Raw genomic sequence first — 11,785 nt, forward strand, 5'->3', positions numbered from 1 at the left:
GGCCAATATACGTGCGAATGTTCGCGCGGTTTTTTATATGATAATGAGCCCCTCCTTCTGATTTCCTTAGCCAATAAGTTCAAAGTGTCTGTAACCAATCAGTGAAGGGTAAAGCCAGACCAAAGCAATCTGTAGATGAAAAGTTCCTGACATGGTGAGGCTGTGCTGTAAATTGTGCATTATTCCAGATTCAGGGGACTAAGTATTAATTTGCCTTTGAATATAATAAATATATCAATCAATATATCAATATAACCTGCCTTCATTGTTTTTTTAAATAAAATGGCATTACCCTTTTCCTTAAAACTCTGGAGTGTGAAGTGAAGGTATTTTCTCAATTTTTAGATGTCTCCTTAAATCCACTTTTAAATGTACTTCTTATAACATGGCATGGTGTTACATGTCAAAATGTTCAGTAGTCTCTGGTCTTGCTAGAAATGCAAATTCACTCACCTTAGAGCACTGTCTTATGAGAAACCATAGCTTAGAAATCCGATTTTTGGAAAACTTCAAAACTGTTGTGAAACACATATGTACTCATGTCATCCTTTTTTTTTTGGTGTTTCAGATTTTGTTCACCAAAGTCTTTGGTTCACAAAAGTAGTGAAATATATCAATTACACTATAAGCCTATATAAATGTGTTGTTCATGTCTAAAATGAAAATGTGTAAATTATAATTTAGAGGAAAATATTTCCATCCCTCTACTTTCACCACAGAAAAGTTACATCAGGACTGAATAATGACTTCATATTCCATACCAAGGTTTATGTGATGTGTACAAATACAAATTCAGCATTTCAACTTTATTTTTCAACCAACTATTTATGTTAACATATGAAACTGTAAAATCTCAATATTTCCAATATCAGAACTTTTTCAACCAACTATTCATTATAAATGTAAAGACAGGGGGTCTTTGTCCATGGTCTTTGTCTGTCTTCCAAGACAGTGGGTCTGGCTGCTGTGTAGGTGGGGGTGATGGTGCATGGCCTGCTGGTGGCTGTGTCGGAGGGAGGTAGGTGGGATTGTCCCGGGTTGATGCTGGGATTGTCCCGGGTTGATGCTGGTGGCTGGATGGGAGGTACGTGTGCTAGGCGAGACTTCTTTGCTGGCTGGGTTGATCGTGATGGCTGTGGTGGAGACCTTTGTATCGAGGTGTATCTTATTCTTGTGGCAGGCCAGAGTCCTGCATCGGGTCGGGTATCCGCGGGTACCCGACGGGTGACCCGCAAAAAAGGTGATTTGCGGGTGGTATTTTTTCAAACGCTTTTTTCCGGGTTCGCTTCTGGGTAAAACAAAGATGATGCGGGTCCGGTTGCGGGTTTTGCATAATAAATATATTTAAACAATAATATTTTAGTTTAATGTTTAAATCCTCAGACCTCTCCTCCGCGGGACCGAGCATAATCATAACCTCTGCAGCGCATCTATCTGCTGCTGAGCGCACCACATTCTGAATGGCTGAGGTGAAGCTCTCTAGCGGAGAATACACCATTTTCAATAACTCTTCTTCAAGAGCGAAATCCAACGTCTGGGAGGCTTTTGGTGTCAACCTAGATGGAGAAAATAAACAACATCCCAGGCTTTTTGAGCCAAATATGCAACTGCGTGTGTTAATAATTGCACGTTGTCACTGCTTATATATATGCGGGTTCGGGTCGGGTTGCGGATCTTGTGCCGGCGGGTCGGGTCGGGTTGCGGAACTAATTGGCAATATGTGCGGGTAGCGGGGCGGGTTCGGTACTGCACGTCACGGGTGCGGGGCGGGAGCGGGTCTTGAAAATCAGACCCGTGCAGGACTCTGTGGCAGGCACAGATGGAGGTGGAGGCCGCTGTAGGGATGCTGGTCCTCTGGTCCTCTGGTCCTTGGTGGTGATGGCTGTGGTGGACGCCTTTGTACCGAGGTGTATCTTAATCTTGTGGCAGGCACAGATGGAGGTGGAGGCCGCTGTAGGGATGCTGGTCCTCTGGTCATTGGTGGTGATGGCTGTGGTGGAGGTCTTTGAGCCACGGTAGATTTTGACCTGGGGGCCGGCACAGATGAAGGTTCTGGCTGCTGGATAAACGCCGCCTCTGGGCCACTAGGCCCAGGCAGCTGTGAAATCTGAAGGAAAAAAAACATACCTTTACATTTAGCAAATCAAAATAACTGTATGACGTATTTTTCTCTAATCAAAAATGGAAATAAATCCACATGCCATATTATGACTTTTATGAAGGATTAAAGCCTTCTTCATTTCCAGTATATAATACAGTGATAACACACACAACCCGGTTGACTGTACTCACTTTAACCTGGCTCTGTTGTACACTGATAGGCACAATATTAGCATAGCATTAGCGCGCTATTAGAATTTCAATAATATGAACAATTATGAACTCAGACCAGCATTTCACATATTTATACAAGCAGAATACACTTGAAATGTAAGCCAAACTACTGCACGGGAGTCATACACCTAGTAACATAGAAGAACAAAGAAGCTAGCGGACGCCATTAGCCACTGTAGTGGAGCCGAACTAGCTGACAGAATGACATTAAACTACACATAAAGAACAGTTTCAAACACACTTCTTAGATCGAAATATGACATAATCTTTGTACACACTACTAACCTGTTGAACAGGAGAAATGAATGAAGCAGAGGGAACGTTGTTGCCGTTCCAGCCAGAATGCCAAGTCTGCGGCAGACACATAATAACAACACTTACTTTACGGCATGCGCTCAGCAACACATTCCCTTTTACGGCATGCCCACTGAGGCCTTTCCGTGTCCTATACTGCCCTCTGCTGTTTGTAATGATATACAATATTTAACATAAACATGCCTTCGAGAGTATAACTTAATTTATACAAGACAATATACATTGAAAATGTGCCCACATATTTATGCGGTTATCTGAATCATATTTCTACCCCTTATATTCGAAAATATATGATTAAATATCTAAAATATGCGCACTTCGACGCTGCGTGGGTGGACTCCAGTTATATCTTTCAAACTAAATCTATCCACTATCTGCTTGTAGACTAACGGTCAAAGGGTCTAATATCCGGGAGGGCCGGGCTCGAGTCTCGGAAAGGAAACGTTTTTTTGTGTTATCTCTTTTCATTCACTTACAATCTTTGTATAAATGCAAAGTATTCCAAGGTCTGCTTCACCTTAATTGTCCCAACAATTGCTTGGCAACAGCTGTCTGTTCTCCAGTTGTTTAAGGTGGTAGCCTGTCGCCTGCGTTCATGTTTCAAATAAATGGGAATTGATCAGCCTCAGATGTATTAATTTATAAAAAAAAAAAAAATTGAATTCGAATGTTTCTCTTCAGTGCAATTGCAATTGCACATTGCATCATTTTTGTGTTCTTTGTTCTGTTTTAGAAAGGAAGGATTGTTTACTTTTTTCGTTGTCTACAAAACCGGAAAAACAACATAATTGTGCTTTTCCAGACACTGAAGAAAGAAAAATACCATGAATTTTCGGTATCAGGGCTGTTAGGGAAAAGATCAGGCAATATATCTTGAGAGAAAACTTATCTTTTGATCCCGTTTGAATTGTGCCACGAATTACACTTATGATGTTTGTCATCTTAAACAATCACTTCCATGTCAAAAAACTCAGTTTGTCGTAAAACTGTTGAAATATAAGACTATGAAAAATACGCAACTAGAAAGAAGTGAAATGTGCCAACGTGACGGCCGTCTTGGTGTGTGGTGCGCGACGGGAGATGTAGGTCATTGACTGGTTTCAGGCAAAAAAAAAGTGTTACTTCACAGTTTTACGACACATTTCAATTTTTTTGACTTGCAAAATCATCTTTTAAATTGACAAAAATCATATGTGTAATTTGTGGTTCAATTCAAACGGGATCGAAAGATAATCTTTCTCTCTCCATTGACTTCAATACATAACTTTTCCGAAATAAGGTCCCATGGAGCTCAACCGGAAAGGGAGGGACTTCGCCTCTCTATAAGCATGCAGCAGCAGTAGCAGCAGCCGGAAAAATGTCCACGAGAAACTTCATCTTGCGTTGCAAAAGGACAATAAATGACTGCACAAGACTTCTCCAAACAGATGATGCCGGTCATGCCGTGTTACAATCCACAGTAACGAGGTAAGGGCCAAGCCTATCGCTACTACCAACACAAAGGAATGTAGTTTGTTTTTGCATGTAACGTAAACTGAGGTTGTGTGAGATCTTTCACACTTACAAATTCTGTCTTCTCCCCTATTTCACCAAACCGTTTACTGGCAGGTTAGAAACCATGGAAAGGAGCCTCGAGTGGTCACGGGGCAGGCTAATTAACGTCCCTACAGCTGATCTTTTACTTCAGGACCTTCGGGAATATATACTTGAAGTCCGGAGATCTTGGCCTACCACACCCGCACAACAAGGTAGGTCGATGTGATAATTGTTCACTTTAGCATAGGCTTTCGTTGATAAACCAGTGCTAGTATTGTTGAGTACTAAGTGTCCAACAGGCCAATACATTTTAAAGTAATTATTTGTTTTAAATATGGGTAATACCAATATAAACACCTTTTTTAATCTGTAGTTGCCAGCTATTAATTACAACATTCTGGTGAGACGCTCTGAGTCTCGAGTTGTCCACTTAAAACTGTACTCCAAATTCCACCTTTATATCCTGCCACAGTAGAGGAGACGCTATTCCCCCTCCCCCGTCGAGGGCAGTCTGGCCATCTGTAGTACACCACGTATCATCAAACGTGTGAATGAGGACATTGAAAGGGTGCCAGAGGGGGAGTCTCTGTCTTCAGGGTTGGAAGACACAGACTGCAACTATGTATCTCTATGCCCATACACATTTATGCTTTTGTTCTTACTGTATACTACAACTATAGTGTATTGCATGTCCACTGGTTTAATGCCAAACTGCATTTCATTTTTTTTTAAAGTATCTTTAGGCTGGGCAATGACAATAAAATAGACGCATTGTGTGCGTTTCTGGCACAACGGCATAAATGCGTTGCTTTTACAACAATGACAATAAATGTAATCTAATGTTTTGCTGTTGTTGCAGGTCATTCTGGCTACCACGCCCCACTCATTTTGTTGGGTGGTCGAGGTCCCCCACAATTCAGCATTTCCAGAGAGCAACTCTCTTTTTTGAGGAGCTGTGGTTTTACAGCAACAAAGATGGCACAGATATTAAAAGTATCTCTGCGCACAGTGAGACGGCGATTGAGGTATGTAGCAATGTCTTCAACATTGGAAGTGCCATCTTGTCTCAATTTATTGTAAACATCCCAAGGAGGGGTTGTAGCCATGTTACACTATGCATGTTGTAAAGTAAATCTGAATACCGTAGGTCTCATATATTTAAAACATGTTTATTTTTCAGGCAGTTCCACATGCTGCGCTCTGGGACATACTCCACCATCTCAGATGCTACACTAGACGACCTCATCAAGGAGATAGTGGCTGGGAATAACCAGATTGGCCCTGAATCTGTCAGGGCACAGCTGCAGGCCCAGCAGATGTGGATACAGAGACGCAGAGTGCGGGACAGCATGAGGTGGATAGACCCAGAAGCAGCTTCACTGGACATGTCCTCTCAAGCTGCAGAAGACAACTCCAAAACAGTGGAGGATCTGCAGAAGCAACTGCAGGAGTTAAGAGTCCAGCGAGAGTTTTGCTAACAGAGGTTTGCTGGCTCCGACGACAACATCCGATTCTATACAAGGTAATGTTTTGGCTAAATTCTATCCAAGTTTTTGAGATGGGTTAGCTTATAAAGAATCCTGTTTACCTGCCGTGTGACCGCTGACTATATGCATGCAGTGTTGGAATAAGTACTCAACTTAACTGAAGTATAAGTACAAATACTATGGTTTTAAAATACTCCTGAACTGAACATGTAGAATCATAAATCCTGTGTTTTCATATATAAAAAGTAACTAGAAACTATGAAGGTTAACTAAATGTGGTGGAGTAAAACATATTAATACTAACAACATACTGATAATATTTTACTACAAGTGGAAATCTTCAAAACCTTACCAAAGTAAAAGTATGTCAATATCCACTGCGTTTCCCCCAGTTGCACACGTAAGAATGAAGAGTAAACGTAGTCATTGTGTGTAAAATGTTCCCTGTATGTTTTAGATTATTATTACTGCTGCTAATGTAGTTGCTACATTTTACTGCTGTAGATTACTATACCTGCACCTAGTGCCTTCTTACTCAGTCTATTTGAATTGTAATGTATTATAGCAAACAAGAGGAAAGCATTAGCCCATGTGTTACAGTTAACACGATTGTATTTACTGTCAATTAATGACTGACATGTGTCTTTTGTGTACAGATTCCCGAGCTATAACCACCTGATGGCCTTCTGGTTTTTAATTGAGCCTTCAATTCATTAAATGGTTTGTGTTACTAGAGCGATATCAACTGCCAAGAGTAATGAAGAAGTGGTTACACACGCACGTCCATCAACGGTAGGTTACGTTTCTTTTAACACACAATCTAAACACAAACTGAAGGGAAAATGTCTCTCCGACATTTCATTGCTTTTGTGTAGGCTAAAAGGCTAAAGTACTCAATCCTTTTTGAATACATCAGAGAACTAAAACAACTTAATGTTTTTCCCATAGTGTGCTACACTCATGACATTAATATAGTAACCTTTTTTTGTTTTTATCTTCCAGAGACAGCTGCTTCAGCCAATTGACGAGTTCTTCCTTTTTCTATGCTTCCTGTCGGTGGGTTTGAAAGAGAGGGACCTTGCAAACCGCTTCAACGTACACCAGTCCACTGTGAGCCGCATCATTGCAACATGGACAAGTTTTCTTACAACTTTATTGGGGTCACAGTGCATCTGGCTTACACCTGCAGAAGTTCAAGCCCACCTCCCAGAGGCATTCAAAGATTTCCCAGACACACAGGTGATCCTGGATTGCACAGAGCTGAGGTGTCAAACACCATCCTCACTCCTCCTCCAAAGTGAAATGTATTCTACATAGAAATCTCACTGCACCATGAAAGCCCTGGTTGGCATAGCCCCACATGGCGCAGTGACATTTGTTTCCAGTCTGTATGGTGGTTCTGTCAGCGACAAGGAGATTTTCAAACAATCTGGAATAGCTGCGTTGTTGACTGAAAACATAGCAGTGATGGTAGATAAGAGCTTCCTGATCAGCGATTGCTGCAAATGCAAGGTGTACTGCCCACCTTTTCTGTCAAAGCAGAAGCAAATGCCAGCCTATGAGGTGAGGGAGACACAGGCCATTGCCAGACTGAGGGTTCATGTAGAGCGTGTCATTAGGAGGATAAAAGAGAACAAACTTTTTGATGGTGAATCCCACATAGGTATTGTTTGTATTTTTATCGATAGTCATGAACTTTCTCTTGTGACAAAATAGACTCTCCGTTAGTAAACGTTTACTCTGTGTAAAAGTGATTTCTGTGTGTAAAAGTGAGATAACATGTGTAGATGAATAACATCAACTTGTATTCGTCCCACACATACACACCTATAGATGTAGTTATATTTGTGTCTGTGACTTTATATTGAATGGGAAATAACTGGAAAATACCTGTGTAAGAGAGAGACTCCTGTCCCGCCTCTCCATTTTATTTTTAGTTGTGCATTGTTATTTGTGCTTTAGAAACATTCCACTTGAACTTTATTTGAATGAACTTAGTAGTAATTATTGTCCTATATTTCTTTCAGATTTCACAGCTGCCTGGGCCTAGGAGAAAGAACCTCCATCTGTGCCTGCACCAAGGTCAAGATCTACCGTTGCTCAAGGGCCTTCACCAGAGCCATCACCACCGAGGACCAAAGGACCAGCATCACTACAGCGGCCTCCATCTGTCCCTGCCACAAGATTAAGATACACCTCGGTACAAAGGCCTCCACCACAGCCATCGCGATCAACCCAGCCAGCAAAGAAGTCTCGCCTAGCAGACGTACCTCCAATCCAGCCACCAGCATCAACCCGGGACAATCACACCTACCTCCCTCCCACACAGCCACCAGCAGCCCATGCACCATCAGCCCCACCTACACAGCAGCCAGACCCACTGTCTTGGAAGACAGACAAAGACCATGGACAAAGACCCCCTGTCTTTACATTTATAATGAATAGTTGGTTGAAAAAGTTCTGATATTGGAAATATTGAGATTTTACAGTTTCATATGTTAACATAAATAGTTGGTTGAAAAATAAAGTTGAAATGCTGAATTTGTATTTGTACACATCACATAAACCTTGGTATGGAATATGAAGTCATTATTCAGTCCTGATGTAACTTTTCTGTGGTGAAAGTAGAGGGATGGAAATATTTTACTCTAAATTATAATTTACACATTTTCATTTTAGACATGAACAACACTTTTATATAGGCTTATAGTGTAATTGATATATTTCACTACTTTTGTGAACCAAAGACTTTGGTGAACAAAATCTGAAACACCAAAAAAAATGGATGACATGAGTACATATGTGTTTCACAACAGTTTTGAAGTTTTCCAAAAATCGGATTTCTAAGCTAGGTTTCTCATAAGACAGTGCTCTAAGGTGAGTGAATTTGCATTTCTAGCAACACCAGAGACTACTGAACATTTTGACATGTAACACCATGCCATGTTATAAGAAGTACATTTAAAAGTGGATTTAAGGAGACATCTAAAAATTGAGAAAATACCTTCACTTCACACTCCAGAGGTTTAAGGAAAAGGGTAATGCCATTTTATTTAAAAAAAAACAATGAAGGCAGGTTATATTGATATATTGATTGATATATTTATTATATTCAAAGGCAAATTAATACTTAGTCCCCTGAATCTGGAATAATGCACAATTTACAGCACAGCCTCACCATGTCAGGAACTTTTCATCTACAGATTGTTTTGGTCTGGCTTTACCCTTCACTGATTGGTTACAGACACTTTGAACTTATTGGCTAAGGAAATCAGAAGGAGGGGCTCATTATCATATAAAAAACCGCGCGAACATTCGCACGTATATTGGCCCGTTTTTTCGCGCGAAAAAACGGACCTCCCCGTATGTTCGCGCGTTTTTTCGCGCGAAAAAACGGACCTCCCCGTATGTTCGCGCGTTTTTTCACCCCCGTATTATGGCACTTTTGGCTTTCCATAGTTTTCACCCCCGTATTATGGCACTTTTGGCTTTCCATAACCCACGGGACCGCGCCGCCCGGCACGTTCATGTTACGTGTTCAGCAGGTTCAGCACGACTACATGCGTTTATCTTTACCCATGGATGCACAATAACAACGGACCCATATCGTCTCACTGCCATTCCACGGAGCTGTAATAATGGATATATTGCACATGTTTGCTGTAATTCCTCATTTGTTAAATATGATACTACATGGGCTGTATGATTAAATCTTGTACCGTAAATGTTGTATTAAATAAAGTTAATATTACCGACATTAGATTAACGTCCCTGTAGCTACTTATTGCACTAAAAAGCTTATTGCACTGTATATATATATATATTAATATACATACAGTGCAATAATTCTTTGCATTTTGGTTAAAGTTGGGCATGCGCTATGAGCGCACATACGGGTACTTCTCAGGCATGCTGGGTAATCTGTGACGTTTCGCTCTCTCAAAAATTGGGCCATTTTATCATCATGCGCCAAGCAACTCTCATAGGAATGAATGAGGCCCCGCCTCCCGCGCTGTATCCAGTTCTTATTATACATCCATGGGGCAGAGGTCAACGTGTCCTGAAGTTTAAATCTTCAGGACCAAATGATAAAAAGTGCCGGTCAGATGTCTTCTTTGTTATTTATTGAGCTTTAAAACAAATGAATAACGACTCTATATAATAATAAAATACACGGAGCTTCTCTTTTTCCTCCCTCTCTTCGGACAGCGTCAGTGTCTGTCTCATGCAGCAGCTGATCCAGTAATGAGTGACCTGGCCGACAGTAAAAAATAAACATATTTATAACTAGTTTAGGTAGTTTGAGAGGTAATTAAAATAGCAAAGGGCGATGATCTGACTGAAGTGTGTGTTTTACTCCGTTCCCCGCTGCATCACAGCGGGAGGAGCTGCAGGTGAGCAGAGCTCCGTCCTGTCAGATTAGACTTCACTCCCGTTTATGTCCATATCGAGAGAAAGATAAATAATCTGAATTCAGTGTGCAGTTTACTTTGACGCGGGGATGAGCAGCAGAGGTGGGGAGAGGCGGGGCTATTGCGTCATCTTTATCAGAACATGATCGTATAATTACTGAGTTTAGGCACGTTAATAACGTTTTAATGAAGTTGAATACAGTATATTCATATTTGTCAGTGATTTCATGTCAATTCGGCAAACATAAACATAAATGATCGTGGTGAAGATGATGATTAAATTAGGATTAAAAATCGAGAGCCGGGCTGCATTTCCTCCCGTTCGTTTTTTTTAGACTAAACAACATTAAGTTCATCCAGCGTACTGTACAGTATCTGACTTTATTTCACATGAACTCCAGTGTGGAACCCCACTGCACCTCCTGGTGGATCAATGATCCATTGCAGCTGGCTTCATTATAATTACATTTATCTATCACGGGGGCGGTCTCAAGTCAAGCTGGAGGTTTTCCCTTGAGCGAGGGCAGATCACGTACCAATCACGGCCCTCGCGTTTCAAACTGTCTGAAATTAAGTGCTACAACTGTATAGTTGCATATCAGACCTGCACAACGGTCAGGAGGGATTTTGGACCATTCCTCTTTACAAAACTGTTTCAGTTCAGCAATATTCTTGGGATGTCTGGTGTGAATCGCTCTCTTGAGGTCATGCCACAGCATCTCAATTGGGTTGAGGTCAGGACTCTGACTGGGCCACCCCAGAAGGCGTATTGTCTTCTGTTGAAGCCATTCTGTTGTTGATTTACTTCTGTGCTTTGGGTCGTTGTCCTGTTGCATCACCCATCTTCTGTTGAGCTTCAATTGGTGGACATATGGCCTTAAGTTCTCCAGCAAAATGTCTTGATAAACTTGAGAATTTATTTTTCCGTCGATGATGGCAATCTGTCCAGGCCCTGAGGCAGCAAAGCAGCCCCAAACCCTGATGCTCCCTCCACCATACTTCACAGTTGGGATGAGGTTTTGATGTTGGTGTGCTGTGCCTTTTTTTCTCCACACATGTGTGTTCCTTCCAAACATCTCAACTTTGGTTTCATCTGTCCACAGAATATTTTGCCAGTAGTGCTGTGGAACATCCAGGTTCTCTTTTGCAAACTTCAAACGTGCAGATCAGAACACATTTTATGACCAACTTATGCTGAAATCCAGGTAATTCCAAAGGGTTCACATACTTTTTCTTGCAACTGTATATATTTCTATTAATCATTTTCGGCCTTTCGGCATTCGGTTTTCGGCCAACTGTTTCCTATTTTCGGTATCGGTTTCGGCCAAGAATTTCCCATTCGGTGCACCCCTGTGGTTTACAGAATTATCTCATTCACCAAAAGCTTGAAAAGTAGTTTTATTACTTTGACAGAGGATTATAAATGAACTGGTATTGCTTCACATCCAGAGTATTAATTGTATCATTAATGAGAATATAATTCATGATTAATGATTTTCAAACAGAATTAACTATTATGTGTAGGAAGTTTAGAAAGTGTCTCATAAGTTAAAAATCCCAAATGTATCCTACAAAACATTATGAACAAATCATTGTTTTTATTATGATGCCAGGATATTAGGATAAATTCAAATGTAAACAACAGTTTTGTGTATTTATCTAATTGATCTCTCTACCTCTCAACAATTATTTTCCCAGCTG

The 11,785-nt window shown here is 40.9% G+C and overlaps 1 protein-coding gene and 1 long non-coding RNA gene across 4 annotated transcripts; both read left to right on the forward strand.

The window, feature by feature from the left end:
* The first annotated feature begins 736 nt into the window (after positions 1 to 736).
* LOC307020484 lies at positions 737 to 3,343 on the forward strand. The gene is made up of 2 exons (XR_013802904.1): positions 737 to 1,158; positions 1,908 to 3,343. It is a non-coding gene; the product is annotated as an uncharacterized lncRNA (long non-coding RNA).
* Positions 3,344 to 3,919: 576 nt separating this feature from the next.
* Positions 3,920 to 8,249, forward strand: LOC307018740 (uncharacterized protein). 3 transcript variants are annotated; one of them, XR_013802488.1, is made up of 7 exons: positions 3,920 to 4,116; positions 4,258 to 4,397; positions 5,045 to 5,210; positions 5,366 to 5,707; positions 6,329 to 6,464; positions 6,675 to 6,782; positions 7,700 to 8,249. XR_013802488.1 is itself a non-coding variant. In XM_079649132.1 (5 exons), the coding sequence occupies exons 1-4, from the start codon at positions 4,007 to 4,009 to the stop codon at positions 5,661 to 5,663; spliced, it is 714 nt and encodes a 237-aa protein (XP_079505258.1). In that variant the 5' UTR covers positions 3,920 to 4,006; the 3' UTR covers positions 5,664 to 5,707; positions 6,329 to 6,503. The 3 variants fall into 3 exon arrangements, 1 of the variants encoding a protein (XP_079505258.1); XR_013802489.1 differs by having other exon boundaries at positions 6,675 to 6,911; positions 7,700 to 8,243; XM_079649132.1 differs by lacking the exons at positions 6,675 to 6,782; positions 7,700 to 8,249 and having other exon boundaries at positions 6,329 to 6,503.
* The last annotated feature ends 3,536 nt before the right edge of the window (positions 8,250 to 11,785 follow it).

Source organism: Notothenia rossii (assembly GCF_949606895.1).
Source record: "Notothenia rossii genome assembly, chromosome: 9".
In the NCBI taxonomy this organism is placed as follows: domain Eukaryota; kingdom Metazoa; phylum Chordata; class Actinopteri; order Perciformes; family Nototheniidae; genus Notothenia; species Notothenia rossii.

What these genes read in the sequence shown, in the direction of transcription:
- LOC307018740 (XM_079649132.1), top strand. Translation starts at nt 4,007, where the DNA reads ATGTCCACGAGAAACTTCATCTTGCGTTGCAAAAGGACAATAAATGAC. An exon ending in TACCACACCCGCACAACAAG is followed by an intron (nt 4,398 to 5,044) that starts GTAGGTCGATGT and finishes CTGTTGTTGCAG; the next exon opens with GTCATTCTGGCTACCACGCC. An exon ending in ACAGTGAGACGGCGATTGAG is followed by an intron (nt 5,211 to 5,365) that starts GTATGTAGCAAT and finishes TTTATTTTTCAG; the next exon opens with GCAGTTCCACATGCTGCGCT.